The 16533-nt window shown below is 37.4% G+C and overlaps 2 protein-coding genes across 2 annotated transcripts; both read right to left on the bottom strand.

The window, feature by feature from the left end:
- Positions 1-1866, bottom strand: LOC112033774 (ankyrin repeat-containing protein BDA1). The gene is made up of 2 exons (XM_024066548.2): positions 1235-1866; positions 1-1036 (listed from the first exon to the last, which is right to left on the bottom strand). The coding sequence occupies exons 1-2, from the start codon at positions 1841-1843 to the stop codon at positions 203-205; spliced, it is 1443 nt and encodes a 480-aa protein (XP_023922316.2). The 5' UTR covers positions 1844-1866; the 3' UTR covers positions 1-202.
- Positions 1867-12938: 11072 nt separating this feature from the next.
- LOC112033775 (uncharacterized) lies at positions 12939-13775 on the bottom strand. The gene has a single exon (XM_024066549.1). The coding sequence runs from the start codon at positions 13773-13775 to the stop codon at positions 12939-12941; it is 837 nt and encodes a 278-aa protein (XP_023922317.1).
- Positions 13776-16533: the final 2758 nt, after the last annotated feature.

Here is a 16533-nt window from a genome sequence, read left to right as displayed (position 1 = left end):
TTTTGCCAAAACAAACTAGAATTAGTGTACAAATTAGAACAAGGTTACGCTCCTCAACATTACATACGCAAAAACTACATAGAAGATCCATTGAAGATTCAGGGATTTTATACTGACGCCACAGAAATGTTGGCCAAAGAAAGCTAAGAGGACCAAAACAAAACAAAGCCCGGTACAGTAACGCCATACCCACCGGGTTTCCCTAATTAGGACTCCAAAAGGTTACGATCCTCAACATTATAAACGCATAAACTACATAGAAGACCCAGTGAAGACACAGGGATTTTATTCTGACGCCACAGATACGTCTGCCAAAGAAAACTAAGAGGACCAAAACAAAACAAAGCCCGGTACCATAAAGACAGTAACGCCATGCCCACCAAGTATCTAAAATTATGACTCCCCATGAATAATAAAGGGAGACCCACAACTGGACTAGAGCCATTTTGAACAGCGCACTAATGTACCCGCTTGGAAGGAGTAGAAAAGTCATTATGGCTGAGAGCGTAAATGTGATATAATTTATCGTTGCGACGGTCTGAAAATGGGGTAAAGTTCCTTCGGCAATGGCTGTCCCTGCGAGGTGATGATCGCCTGATGCATTACTTGACAACTTGGTTTCTTGCCAAAGTCCCCCAGGAGGGCTGAGTACTACTTGATAGGTGATTGTTATAAGCAGTGCAGCAACCACCAAAAGCGCATTGCGGTCGTCGTTTGATATTCTCGACCCTTCAACAATTTTTTCCCTGAATATTCTTATTCTCTCAAAAACTAAAATAATTTCTCTGAATATTCCAAATCTCTCAAAAAATAAGACAGTTTTTCTAAACATTTTCCCAAGTTTCGTCCGGCAAAATTTATAACAGGTAATAACTTTCGGTTGACAAAAACACGACAAAGCTCCATCATAGCTTAGCATATCCTTGATCTCGCTGTTGTTTTCTTGTGTTTGTTCTTGCAACATGCCCAGTGCTGTACGACCATCGAAATTCTCAACCTTTAAATTGACCACACAATATAGTAACACCCTCACGGCCTGAAGATTGTAGTGATACAAACGCATTAGGATTTTTTTTTTTTCCCTCGTTAAATTTTAAATAAAAAAAGAAAAAAAGAAAAAAAAAAGAAAAGAAAAGAAGGAATGATCATGATGTATTACTTGCACATTCGTGCAAGACATTCACAGCACATGAGTTTCTTTAGTATGTAAATAATTGAGGAAAGGAGAGCTTGCCTCGGTTTGGTTTTTGGATACCGCCAAGTGCAACACAGTGTTGCCATTCTCATCCTGCCGGTTCAGTATCTCCCTGGCACTTTCAGACTTATTTTTTCGGAGCCATCTTACCAAGCGTTTAAAAGCATCCAAGTTGTTGTTTTCCAGGGCAATATGCAGAGCAGTTTGGTTTTGAATCGTTACATCTTCAATAGAATTGGGACAGTCTCTTAGAAATTCGAACAATAGATCAGGTTGCTGCTCTGTTGCTGCAGCAACATCATGCAAAGGAGTTCTACCCTCCTTTCCTTTTACACGGACAAGGTCTCCATCTACCTGTAGAAGCTGACGCACCATCTGGGTATGCTTTCCTTGGAGAGCTAGGTGAATCGGGCTATACCCATTTAGATCTGGCTTCCTGGCAAATGTGGGCTTTAATCTCATCATCTCCATAGCAAATCGGATGTGTTCTGGACCCCCAGCAGATGCAGCTACATGTAAAGGAGTATTAACAAATGGTAGCTCATCGATGTCCTCCAAAAGTTTTACATCCTCCTGAATTAAACCGTAAAAGGCTTCAATATTTCCCTGTCCGGCAACCGCGTTCAACCTATCAATTCTCTCGCCCATTATGATCTAAAATATTGGAAATTTCGGCCGTTAGCAGCTAGTGACCAGATTTAGCGATTGGGATTTTTTTTTTTTTCAAAGTCATTAAAACACTTTAATTAAACAAAATTTAGTAAAAAGATAAATTGAATATTTAAAGTTATCTACACAAAAAAAAAAAAAAAAAAAAAAAAAAAAAAAAAGCAAATGCGTGATGTTTTATAATTTTCTTCAAGAACTTTTTATATTTTGAACTTGTTGCATGATTATTTATATTCAGTTATTATTTATTGTCAATATAAGTAGGTGTGACCATATTATTTTGTTAATTTTGTGTAATATTTTTATTTTTATACAGTTATCCTTATCTATTTGTCATTGTTTTTAAAACAATATTTTAAACAAAATGACAAAACCAATCAACCAATTGACAGTGTATTAACTATTGACCATAAAATTACACTTCCATGCATAAATGATAAACGGTTACTAAGTGTCCACTTAACCGTTTATCTAAAAATAATGTGTCTACTTAACTAATCAAATACTTGAATAATCATTCACTTTATTGTTAAATTGTATAAAGTTATACTATATTTATATTATATATGCACACATTCACATACTTCACAATTCACACGAATAACAATACACAACGTAACACACATAATCATTATCAAATACAAACTCACAGATATAATATAAATTTTTAATAAAGAGAGACACTTACAACTCATAATCGCTCACTTTATTTTTAAAGTTGAAGATACAGAAGTAGTCAAATAGAGAAGAGTATTAAGATGAGAATTATGAGAGAGAGAGAGAGAGAGAGAGAGAGAGAGAGAGAGAGAGAGAGATTGATTTATGATTTGTGCTGTTATTTGGTTTTGGGATCCGGATCCAAACACTCACTAAGAGTCCGTTTGGATACAATTTACTTTGCTGAAAATTGAAAACATTATAACAAAATTATTTTTAAATGCATGAAAAATTAATGTTCACTCTGTTTTTTACTGTTCATCAACCAAAAATCACTGTTCATGGACAATAAACAGTGCCAGACACATGTCTAGGAAAAAAAGAAAAAAAAGAGTTGAAAACGTGCAAAAAAGCAAAATGTGGCCGTGGACATGAATCCAAACTTACACTGTAACAAAACAATTTTTAAATGTGTAAATAGTACTATAGGACCCATTTTTAATAAAAAATTTGCTTAAAAGTGAGGTTTGTGAATCCCATGACTGAAAAGTTGTTGGAAAAGTTGCACTATTCACACTATATTAAGTCAACAATCATGGCACAGAAGAAAAAAAAAGGCTGAAACGCGTGAAAGTCCAGACATGAACGCAAAACATCCTATCCAAACACCTACTAAGTGTCATGAGACCCGTGAACAGTATGTGAACAATGCATTTTGTCCTCTGTACAGTGCTCACATGTGATATTACTGTTCATGCGCGGGGGGATTTGGAAATGCAGATCCAAACCCACACTAAGTAACCTTTAACTAAAACACAGAGTCATACACTAATTTTAATAACATATTAGAAAACAAAAACCATACACACAGCTTACTCATAGTTATAATCACAACTACAAGATAATCAACTAAAACTATAATAGCACGATATAATAAACTAAAATCACAATAGTATAATCAATCAATAGCATGATATAATAAACTAATATCACAATATTATAATCAATCAATAGGATGATCAACAAATAAATTTACAATCTTTGAACCCTTCAAACAAAATCAAACAGCATAGAAAAAAAAAATCAAACATTAGTGAACTCAAAAAAAAATTTATAAATAGTATGAGAAAATACCCAGGAACTCTTTCAGCCTTTGAGATTTAGTCCTTTACTAAGATAAAGCTGAATCTCTTAAATTACCCCTGAAATTACAAGAAAATAACGCCAAAAAAAAAAAATTAGAATCAACAAGAAACATTCAGTGAATTCAAAATAAAACTAAAAAATTAGGGGCTAGGATTAACAAAGACAGAACTATATAGTGGCAAAGCTATGGTGGAGAACGGAGATGATAAGGAGACTGACTGAGAGGAAAGTCTTTCTTTGAGAGAGAGAGAGAGAGAGAGAGAGAGAGAGAGAGATGAGTCTTGATGAGAGTGTGAGACTGAGAGCTTGTGTTCTTAAAGAGTATAAGGTTAGGCCATAGGTGGGACTAGGAGCCTAGGATTGAGAATTTGAGAGGGAAAAGCTACTGTTTGCTCGGCAGGACTAGGGTATGGAAAAAAAATTTACACTGAGGGCAAAAGAATAGAGAAAAATGCTTAGGTGGGAACCTGAGAATCTGAGAGGGTATTTGGAATACGCACTTAAAAACTAAAAATGTATTTAAAAACATGCATGAAAATACGTGTATATGTGTTGGTGAAAAATGTGTAAAAATTCATATAATATTATTTAAAAATTGAAAATATGTGTTTAAGTGGTGTAATAAACGGATTTGAGATTGAGAGGGATACTTTACTATTTGTTCGGCGGGAGTAGGGGTTGGAAGAAAATGAATGTGACTGAGCTGAGTGATTGAGTGAGTTGAGTGCTTGAGGGCTGTTTAAAAATTGAAAATTGTTATTTAAAAACATTTATAAAAATACTTGTGAATGAAAAAATGCATAAAAATACATAAAATATTGTTTAAAAACTGAAAGTGGTTGTTTAAAAATACATACCAAACACCCCCATTGTCTACTCCACACTAAAGTGGATCAAAGAGATGCAAGTCAAGGTCTCGAGTCATTGCAAAGTTTTACCTATTTCCACAACGAAGGCCAGACAGAGGTTTCAATAAAAAAAAAAATTTAAAATCTTCGTAATCATAATTTGTCTTAACTTTTTCCTTTCTTATCTTTCTGAATAATACTAAATACAAACTTTATCATTTCTTTTCTTTTCTCTATCTTTTAAAGTGAGCACTCCTAGTGTGGAAATAAATAAATAAATCCTCTGTCTCATAAAATAATAATAATAATAATAAAAAAAAGGTGAGCACGCCTGCCTCCACTAAACAGATAACATAGGGATAGGGTGCACATGTGCCCCCAAAAAGAAAGGGCCATATTTTTTATACAAGCATCAGATGTTATTTTTATCTTTATCTTTTTGATTTGTGTGTTTTTATGATATACTTGTAAATGTATTTAATAAGTTTGAGGGTAATATAATAATAAATAAATTAATTACAAGGTTTTATATAAATAGGAGCATGAAAGTAAATTCATACAAATTAAATTTTTTATTCTCTCATTTTTCTTCTCAATTAAATAAATTAGTTTTCAATTCCTTCACTTTTCATCCTCCCAACCAAACATGCTGAGAGAAAACAAAAATTTCTTCTATTTCCCCACTTTTCCACCCCAACCAAAAGAAGCCGAAAATGTAAAAAAAAGGAAAGGCAAGAATAAAACTTGAGGGTTTCAAATCAATCCAACATCAAGAATAAAACATCCATGAATTCCTAAAAATCTCTAAGAATTTTTCTAGTGTTTGCTCACATAATTAGGAAAAATAAAAATAGGCAACAAATCGCAACAAACTTCTTCTTCATTTTATTTTATTTATTTATTTATTTGGAAATACATAATTGGTCTCCAAAGTTTAAATATTAACTGCTTTTAGTTTTTTAAGTTTTAAAAATGACCATTATTGATCATTTCATCTAATTCTATTAATTTTCTTGTGTATATGGGAACAATGATATGATAGTAATACTTTATGAGAAACGTTAACGAATGTCCTAAATATATTGGTTTATAAAGTATTTTTAGAAACATATATTTTATGGAAAAATAATAAAACAATTAATTTTTCCGATAGTTTTTTATATTTTCTATGAGAGTGGTGTTAAAAACTTTCATAATCTGATTTATTAATAAATGCACTAAGAGCACACCTGTTAACGTGGCTCATATTTTATTTTAAAAAACTACCCAACCCATTTTATCCATTCAGTACGTGACTAACGGAACACTGATGTGATGGTAATTTTTTATTTAAAAAAACTACCCAACCCAGTTATTCCATTGTGTATGTGGCTAACTGAACAATGTTGTGATAGTAATTTTTTTTATTTTAACAAAACTACTCAACCCATTTTATCCAATGCAAACCCATATTTGAACCCCAATTTTACATCAGTAAAAGTTAACAAATGTCCAGAGTACGTTTGTTTAAAATATATTTTAAAAAACTTCTTATGGGAAATGAAAATAGCAATTAATTTTTTGATGATTTTTTATATTTTTCATAAAAATGGTATAAAATATTTTTGAAAATAATTTATTGAGCATCAGTTAATATGATCTTTCACACTTAACCCATTTTAAGGTCTGGAATCATGGATTTCACTAGACTAGACTGCTCTGGAGTCCTGTCAGTATCTCCAGTGACAATGAGATTGGTCCCTCGAGGTGAAGCGGGACCCGTCAGTTACAATGTAGCACAAACTCTAAACCACATGAAGTCTAATTTGGTCAAAATTTTCTTAAGCACTGCAAATCTGACGCACTGTTAGATCTTTTGCAAGAAGTAAGAAGTAAGAAGTAAAAATTGTACAACCTCATTGCTCAATTGAATATGGGGTTTAACAAGTCTCAAGTTCCAATTTGCATGGTCCACAAATTTGAGCTCTACCAGCTCTGGTCCTTCAGAATCTGTGCTTATAGCTGAAGGAAGTCTTGTTCTTAGAGTCTCGGCCGCTCTGATTCATCAAAACTTTTGTGGAATAAGTCTGTATAGTATTATACTATTATTGGACAAGTGGACCTCGGAGTAAACAAATTTTCAGTTTGGTTCCTTAAGTCAAAGCCAAATATATCCAGAACTTCAGTTATGTTACAAACGAGAACAAGAACTGAGTAGTACAATAATCTCACTGCATGCTCATCTGGATTTGCGGAGACAATGCCAAGGTTCAAAATGGGGCAAATCAAATGTGAAATTGGGGTGCAAATATGGGTTTGGGTTGGGTAGTTTTTTCAATAAAGAAATGGGTAGAACTTATACTTGTGTTCCGGCCTCTTTTTTATTTTTATTTTTTATACAGGAGTTGTCAAAAGCCCAGCCCAAAAGGAAAGCCCAAGTTATACGGGCCCCATAAGCAAGGTGAGGTCCAAGTCCTTAGTAAGGGTCAGGGGCGGAGCCACGTTGCCCCTTGGGGGGGCCGCGGCCCCTGCAAAAAAATAAAAAAGTTCACCAGCATATATACAAATTTTAATTGGGCCCCCCCAATGATGTACATCCGGCCCCCCTCTCATTTTCTGTTCAAGACTTCAATTTACTCCCAGGCTCTAGTTTCTATCTTCTAATAAAACAAAACATAGCCCACAGCCCACTTATATTTAAATACCCAACACACTAACCAACAAAACAACACTTTATCACTCATTCTCCAACTCAAAATCAAAAGATTCAAAACCCTTTCTTTTGTTTCTCTTTTTACTCTCTTCTTGTCTATTGTGTACACGCCACCGCCCACTCCACTGGTTCCAGCAGCCCCTAAACAAAACAAAACCCTCAGCTCAGCTCGGCTCTCCTCTCAAACTCAGTCCTTACAATCCTAAAAAAAAAATGACCATTATTTTCTTTCTTCTTACTTTCTTAAAATAAATCATTTAGAGTAGGGGCGTAGCCAGAGCATGAGTTTTTAGTTTCCGCTTCATCTCTTTTTAGTGTTTTTTTTTTTTTTTCTCAACTATCTACACTTAAATATTCACATGCTCTTTAATTTTTCATAGATTTTTAGAGAATTATATGGTTGAAGGCATGGGCATGGGGAGGTCGTTTATGATGAGTCTTGAAGGGAAGATAAAGTTCGCACTTTGTGAAGATAAAGTTTCTAAGGTAATTTTTTTATTTTTTTTATTTATTACCTATTTTTGATTAGTTAGATATCATGTGGCAGTTAGTGTTGTTAAATTATTTGGTTTATGTTGTATACTTGGGTGTTTAATTTTTGCTTTTCTTTGAGGAGTTATTCTTAATTAAAAAAAATTAAAATATAGGAAAATTTGAATAATAGGAATGATGATGGGTTAATTGTTTAAATTATGGTGGAAATTTTATTTTTTTTTCTTGAGTCTGAATAACATTCATATAATTAAGTAAAAATTTCTAATTAAGATTTTATTTTTTAAGTTATTTTCAGGTTAATTTTTGAGTCATATTCTTAAAGTTAAAAGAATTATGAGTAAACAAAAAACAATTGATGCATTCTTAATGAAAAAAGATGTTAGAAATTCAAAATTTAGGACACCTGTGGCCATGGAAACAAATGTGGTTCTAGAAATAAATGTCGATACTTCAGTGCCTAATGAACACGTACCCCTCCAAATGTTCAAGAATTTAATCTAAAGAGATAGATCGTGATCCAGGATCACGTAAATAAATATGTGAATTTCCTATCAACAAACAAAATGAAATCCGACAAGCTTATCTCAAAGAAGATCTATATCAACCTAAATATATAGACGGTCCATACAACGATGATAATCATTATCGTCGAAAATTGGCCCCCCCATGTAAAAAATCCTGGCTACGCCCCTGGTAAGGGTCTACAAAGTATTTGAAAAGCTATTCATGGCAAAGCATGCCAAGGCAAGCCCCATATCAAAGCAAAGGTTCCCAAATACAATGAAGCGGACTAATGAAGCTTGGAGAGATCAACCTTGGTTATGCACTTATGCCACGAAACAGAGAATGTTTGAGTGATAGAATGGGAAGAGGCCCAACAAAGGGTTCAACAATCTCCATATCCGCTACAACAAGCCAATGCAGACATGATTCTATTCCAAGTATGTGCTCTGCTCTTAAAGGGTGAATGACACAATCTGCGACCTAAGCATGCAGAATATATAGCACAACTCATTACCATCGAAGGCTCAAGGAGATAAGGTTTGGTTGGAAATAGTATTCTGCTGCGGCTTTTAATTAGCTAATGTTTTTGTTGGTAAAACACATCATTCCAGAAAGCTTTCACACGGACACATATATTATAAATTTGTTTACGTGACACTAATAGTATTTTTGTCATGTCAGCTTGTGTGATTTTTTTAGTAAAATTTTGTACCACTCTCTCTGTTCCATCAATATAAACCTGACACATGTCCACTATCAAGTTAAATTCTGCCATTTTCCCTCTCCTTATTTCAATGACCAAAATAATAATAATAATAATAACAATAAATTATAAATCTCATCACAACACCACCACCACCGCCAAGAACTTTTGTCAGCACAGGCTATCGAATTTTAAATAATAAATAAAAGTATAGGTTGTTGCATATATATATATATATATATAGCCAAAGTTTTTAGAAATAGATTTTAATTAGATTCTCAATTTTATGTCATGTGTTCTATTTAATTTTAATTTTGTGCCAAGAAAAGTATTGAGTGTAAAAATTGAAGAGTTCAAATCCAATTAGATTCTAAATTATATTTCAATTGGAGTCAAATTTTCCGCCATGTGTCTATCTAAGCTTTTAATTTTTGTGGCAAGTGAATTATTACGTGCAAAAATCAAAAAGTCTAAAACCAATTATATTCTAGATCATATATATATGATGCCGAAAAATCACCAATGAGCCACACAATTCTCGCACGCTCGAAACAACACCTGCATAACACAAAAGTTGAAGACCTTAAGAGGAGTACCGGTGTGGTACCGGCCAAATACCTTCCAATGGTCAAGTTAGAGAAATCTCTTGCTCACAACTCTAAAATACCAGAGTTGAGGTGAATTATGCGTACTTTGGCTAGTGAGGGTATTGGGACTTTTATAGTAGCAGAGGGTTAACATCCTTTCCTTGAGTCAGAAATCTTTTCCTTATAGGAGTCTTTATAAGCGTATTTAGCGGAACCCTTTCCTTGTAGGAGTCCTTTTGATTAGCACTAAACGTGAAGCGCAAGACATTTCCTTATATGCACAAACGTGGGGACCAAGACAAACCACGTTAGAGTCGTCAGCTTCGCCTACTCCCTTTAGCTTTATTGGTGTTAGCTACCCATCTTCGTTGCCTAAGGTCAACTCGTCGGCTATGTGGTGAGCTTCGTGGACTCCCTAACATTATCACTTACTAATGGATCTCGACGGAGGTTTTCTTAGCCTTTTTAGCTTGTTCTCATCAGCTTCTTCTTCAGCTTACTGTCTTCAGCTTATTATCTTTAGCTTACTGTCTTCAGCTTACTGTGCCCAAGATGCAGCCATCAGGTATGGGGTGGAGCTGTAGACTTTACAACAAGGTTGTCTCTCATGAGTGAAGCTGACAACCTTGTTATGTCCATTGCATTTTGTTTTGTCATGGATTAATTACAAAATTACCCTTATCAACTGCCCCCTACTTTATAGCCTCGTCAGCTTTAGCTGACAGGTTTTGGAGTTAACGTCGTGGAAGGGTCATTTATGTGTGATGCCTCAAGCTACCTTTCTTAAATGCTTGAGGACGTGGCGCGAGCTGATTGGTTCCGCTTCTTAACGAGCGTGTCGCTTCGTCTTTCGTGCATTCTTTGCCTATATATATATTTCAACTCATCCCTCATTTCCTACTTTTTAACCCCTACTGGCTTTGAGAGAGAGGGAGTTCGTCGCCTCCTGAGCTCCTTACTTCCGTCATTAGCTTTTACTCATGTTTAGTAAGCTGACGGCTTTTCCACCGTATAGGCGTTGGTTCGTATGAAGGCTTTGTAGGATAGGGGCTTCGCCAAAGAGGGAGTGATCACTTGTCTGCACAAGCGCATCAACAAGGAGGTGTAGGAGCTAAAAAAAATAGTTGAAGGAGGAGGGTTGTCAGAGTAAACAAGAACAAGAAGCCAAAGCGATGGTGGAAAAGGAGCTAACAGCTCTTCTAGGCCAGGTGGAGATGGCCAGGACTGATGCAGTGGCAGAGTTTAAGGCTTCGCAGCCTTTTATAGATGCTTGTGCCGTCTATTATGGTGACAGGTTTGAGGACTGCCTAAAGCAGGTCAAGTCCGTCTACCCTAACTTGGATTTTTCCAAGGTCACTATGGACGATCCTCTGTCGTCGACACCCGTGGGCGATATTGTCTTTGAAGAGAGTGACGGCCTCACCGAGTCCGAGGCAAATCTGAAAACTGACAATGTTATCCTCGCTCAACTCGCTGTGGATCAGCCCGTCGACTTATTGACCCCATCAGCCAGTCCTCCTACAGTTGAAGACCCTTCTACTCAAGGCGTCTAGGACCTTCCTCCCAAGGGTGACGAAGACCCACGAGACTCCCCGACCTCTTGAACTTAGCCTTTTCTTTTTTCTTTTTTTTTTCCTTTTCTTTTTTGGGCTCCGTTTGTAACAGCAACATTCTATTTATGGTATTTCATATCCTTCATATGCGTGTTGCTTTGTTGGTATATGCTCAAGATATGTTTGCATAAGTTTAGAGATGCACCCGTCTATTTAGTTATAAATCCGTTTGTTTGTTGTGGTCTGTAACCTTATCCTGATGGGATGAACCTGCTTACGAACTTAATCATGGACCCATCTGCTTAGTTAGGTCCTTCCACTTGTTGTTGATCCGTCCATTGTTTTGTGGACTTTATTTTATTAACCCATCTTCGTGGGATGAACCAAATTACAGACCTGTCTGTGTTTAGGTCCGTCCATTTGTGGTGGATCTGTCCACTGTCTTGTGGACTTTGTAATGAGGTCGCTCATTTTTTGGATTTAGTAATAATCTCGTCCACTTTTGTGGGGTCGTCCACTTTGTGGACTTAGGCTCGTCTACTTCGTAAACTTGGTAATATGCTCGTCCACTTTGTGAACTTAGGTTGGTTTGCTTTGTAAGCTTGATAATGGTGTTTGTCTAACTTTTGGACTTACATTAAACTCGTCTACTTTGTAGACTTTGGTGATAGGCCCATCCACTTCATGGTCCTAGGCTTGTCTACTTTGTAGAGTTGTAATAAATTCGTCCACTTTGTGGACTTAGTAGTAGACTCGTCCAATTTGTGGACTTAGTAGTAGACTCGTCCACTTTGTGGACTTAGCAGTAGACTCGTTCACTTTGTAAACTTAGCAGTAGACTCGTCCACTTTGTGGGCTTAGCAGTAGACTCGTCCACTTTGTGGACTTAGTGATAAATTCGTCCACTTTGTGGACTTAGTAGTAGACTCGTCCACTTTGTGGACTTAGCAGTAGACTCGTCCACTTTGTAAACTTAGCAGTAGACTCGTCCATTTTGTGGGCTTAGCAGTAGACTCGTCCACTTTGTAGACCTAGTGATAAATTCGTCCACTTTGTGGACTTAGTTGTAGACTCGTCCACTTTGTGGATTTAGTAGTAGAATTGTCTACTTTGTGGACTTAGTGATAAATTCGTCCACTTTGTGGACTTAGTAGTAGACTCATCCACTTTGTGGACTTAGTAGTAAATGTGGACTTAGTAGTAAACTCGTCCACTTTGTGGACTTAGTAGTAGACTCGTCCACTTTGTGGACTTAGTAGTAGACTCGTCCACTTTTGGACGTAATCATGAATTTGTCCACCTAAGGACTAACTAATTTCGTCCCCATAACAAATACGCCAGTTATTTCTGAATACACTCCTCTTATTATGATGAATGCATATATAAGTAGAAAATCATTCCAAAATGAATAAACTTCAGTTCTTTGGGCTTAAAAAGTACTTGTAGGCAAAAGTAAACTAAGATAAATGACTAAAAGAAATAAACTAGGAATGAGGAGTAGCGTTCTTCATGTTGTCTTCTACTAGTAGTACTTCTTAAGATGCTCGGCGTTCCACGAATGGCGTAGCTTCTGCCCGTCAAGTGTCTCCAAGTGGTAGGTTTCCTTAGCCTTGGCGGACCATCGGGTTTTCAAGGGTGCCGATCTTGGTTGTTTGCTCTAGTCGAGAATCATCAAGAAGTATATCTTCAAGTCTTTCAATAGGTTCTGCCATTGTCTGATGTTCCTCTATGCTCATGGCTTGGAAGTGGTCATCCATTTCCATCATGTCTACGTAACACTCGCGTGCCGCCACTTGATCTCCCCGCTACTCCCCTATTCCATAATCAGTAGGGAACTTGATCATTAAATGGTAGGTTGAGGTTATAGCCTTCCACGAATTGAGGGTAGGTCATCCTATGATGGCGTTGTAAGCGGATGAAAGGTCGACCACGAGGAACGTTACATTCTTAGTGATTTGCTGGGGATAGTCGCCCACAGTTATAGCCAAAGTGACGACACCAAGGGGGAATATCCTCATCCCTCCAAAGCCAACGAGTGGAGCGTTAGTTGGAACTAGTCGCTCCCTATCAATCCCCATCTGCTGGAATGCGAGGTAGTAGAGGATGTCAGCCAAGCTACCATTGTCAACCAGAACCCAATGCATGTTATAGTCTCCTGCTTGTATACTAACGACGAGTCCATCGTCATGTGGGTGGTGAAGACGTCGTGCATCTTCTTCCAAGAATCCGATGAGGGGGTTGTCGATCCGCACCATCTTGGGTATAGATCCTGTCAGCTGGATGTTTTGAACCATCCTGAGGTAAGTCTTACAGGCCTTTTTTGCCGACCCAGGAGTCGCGGTGCCTCCTACGATCATTCTTATATCTCCCATGGGTGCTCTAGGGCGCTCGTTCTCCCATCGAGGAGCTTGCTTCTGTGGTGGGTCCGTTTTCTCCTTGCTGACGAACCTCTGTAGCCTTCCTTGCCTAATAAGAGCTTCTATTTGTTGCTTCAAGTCGTAGCAGTCAGCTGTGTCATGGTCGTGATCACTGTAGAAGCGGCAATATTTGTCCCTTGACCTCTTGTTAGGATCTCCCTTCAGCTTGCCGGGAAAGGTCAGGGCTCCTTCATCCTTAATTTGCATCAGCACTTGGTCGATTGAGGCAGTCAGCGGGGTGAAGCTTGTGAACTTCCCCGCAGGTGGTTCAGAGCGTCGGTCTTCATGTCGTTCTCTAGTTCTAGCCATCTTCTACCTCCCATTTGGCCATACGATGATGACTTGCATGATTTGGCATAATTTATCACTTCTCAACTTTAAAACTTTAGTCTAATTTTATTTATTTTTGTTGATTTTAGACTTCATTATTGTTATTTAAATTTTATTGCAGATTTAAAGAAAATGAAGATTTATTCAAATAAAAGAAATGTTTTGGGCTAAAAAGAGAATATTGGGTTGAAGAGAGCAATGTTTTGGGCCGAAAAAAGGGCAACACGTTTAAGAAAAGAAGAAAGAGGCGCTGGAACAAAAAGAAAAAAGAGGCGCTGAACTGAAAGAAGAAGGGTCGAAACTGAAAGAAAAGAAGGGAGAAAAAAACGCTGAAAGCTGAAGCAAAAAAAACGCTGAAACAGAGCAACGTTTTGAGCTAAAACAGAGGCTGAAACAGAGCAACGTTTGGGACTGAAACAGAGGAACGTTTTGAGCTGAAACAGGGGTTGAAAAGAGGAACGTTTTGGGCTGAAAAAAAGGGCAACACGTTTATGAAAAAGTGAGGAAGGCGCTGAAATGGAGGGAAAAAAAGAAGAAGAAGAAGGAGGCGCTGAACTAAAAAGAAAAGGGAGGCTGAACTGAAATAGAGAAGAACACGTTCTTTGCTAGATAGAGAGGCCGAAACTGAAAAGGAAAGGCTGAATTTAGGGGACAACGCTGAACAGAAAAGGAGAAAGCAGCAGAGACGGAGACAAGATATTTTCTTTGAGAGGCCATTTTTCCTTATAATCTTCTCAGAAAAATTATGGTGAATTCGTTTTTGTTGAGTTTAATTTTCAGCATGAACTAAATTTTCTTTATTCTAGGAAAATGATGTAATCTAATTCCGAACTATGCTTGCTTTTCCATGTTAATTTGAATTATTTCTCTTCATGTTTGTTTGATTTATTCTGAGCTTATTGCTTTTAATTAACCGGCCATTAATTAGATGATTTTGATCTTGTGATTTGCTATCGAAAGAGGGAATTATAGGATAGATCTTGAATATTTCGGCATAGGTAAATATAGAGATCGAAAGACTTGTATGAACCTATGTAGTATTAAAATCATTGGTCTTAATGCTTTCTTGCTTTATTAAATTGCATACTCTTGTGTAAATTGATGAACAAGAATGTTTCCAATTGACCGTCGAAAGAGGCTTTTGGATGTTTTTTGGAGATTGCTAACAAACAGAGAGAATTAATTTCAATTAGCTAGATAAATAAAGCATAGTGAGGGATTAGGTTAAATCGATTTCCTAGAAGTTTTCTTCCCATTAATTTGATTTTCGAGCATTATCGTTCTTTTCCTCTGCGGACTTTCTTTAATTTGATTTTATTTTAAATTCCAATTACAACAACCTTAGTGACTTCTCTAGATAAAATCAAGATTAGCATAATTTTGGTATTTGTCAAAAGTAAGTTACCAATCCCTGAGGACGATACTCTTCTCATCACTTTACTATAAAACTACGATACTGTGCACTTGCAGTTTTGCACCGATCATACGTCTTCTTGTCTTTCCTTCTTCTTGGGCCTCTCCTCTCGGGCCAGAAGCGCATCTTCAGCACTCATGTATTTGGTTGCCTTGTAAAGCATATCTGACATAGTCTTCAGGTCGTTTTTGTATAGAGAGAATAGAAACTTACCCTTCTGCAACCCGTTTGTGAAGGCTGCTACAAGTATCTTGTCATCAGCTTCATCGATCGAGAGCGCTTCCTTGTTAAAGCGGGCTATGTAAAATCTTAGCATCTCGTCTTTTCGCTGCCTGATGCTCATCAAGCATGCAGTAGACTTCTTATACCTATGCCCCCCAATGAAGTGCGAAGTGAACTGGGTGCTTAGCACCTTGAAAGTACTGATGGAGTTAGGCGTCAGTCGGCTAAACCAAATTTTCGCGGGACCCTTTAGCGTTGTAGGGAAGGCCCTACACATGATTTCGTCTGCTATTCCTTGAAGGTGCATCAAGGTCTTGAAAGTCTCTAGGTGATTTAAAGGGTCCTTGACTCCGTCGTAGCTTTCTATCTACGGCATGCGAAACTTCAACGATAGGGGGAAGGAATAGACAGACGTGGTGAACGGCGAATCGGTTCGATGGACCAGATCATCAAGGTCGCTAGACACCCATCCTTTGAGGGCGTTCATCATAAAGTTCATCTGTTCCTTCATCATTTGCATCTCCACGACAATGTGGGGTGGAGCCGTATTAGTGACGGATAGACGGCTCATGTCTTGTCGCTCCAGTCTGCTTGGGGAGTTACTACTTTTTGGCCCCTCTTGGTCTCTTCGCTCAGCATTGGTACCTTCTTGGTCCTCCTCTTAAGTGTCGTGCCCTATATTCTTTTGGCGCAACTACTCTTCCAAATCGTTGTTTTGCTTAGTGAGGCATTCCTCGGCTGCAGTGAGAGTCTGCACCTGTCTCTCGAGTGTAGTTGGGCGTGGTTCGTCTCTCTGAACGTTGTTAGTGGTCACCATCGAGGGAGTAAGTACCATGCAACTCTTTGTCTGAGAAGCAATAGTATAACTTACAAGTCGTAAAAAATTCCCATAGACGGTGCCAACTGATGATGCCGAAAAATCACCAATGAGCCACACAATTCTCGCACGCTCGAAATAGCACCTGCATAATACAAAAGCTGAAGACCTTAAGAGGAGTACCGATGTGGTACCGGCCAAATACCCTCTGACGATCAAGTTAGAGAAATTTCTTGCTCACAACTCTAGAATACCAGAGCTGGGGTGAATTATGCGTACCTTGG

Source organism: Quercus suber, unplaced genomic scaffold (genome assembly GCF_002906115.3).
Source record: "Quercus suber isolate HL8 unplaced genomic scaffold, Cork oak 2.0 scaffold_30, whole genome shotgun sequence".
NCBI lineage: Eukaryota > Viridiplantae > Streptophyta > Magnoliopsida > Fagales > Fagaceae > Quercus > Quercus suber.
This window is presented reverse-complemented; position numbering and strand designations above follow the sequence as displayed.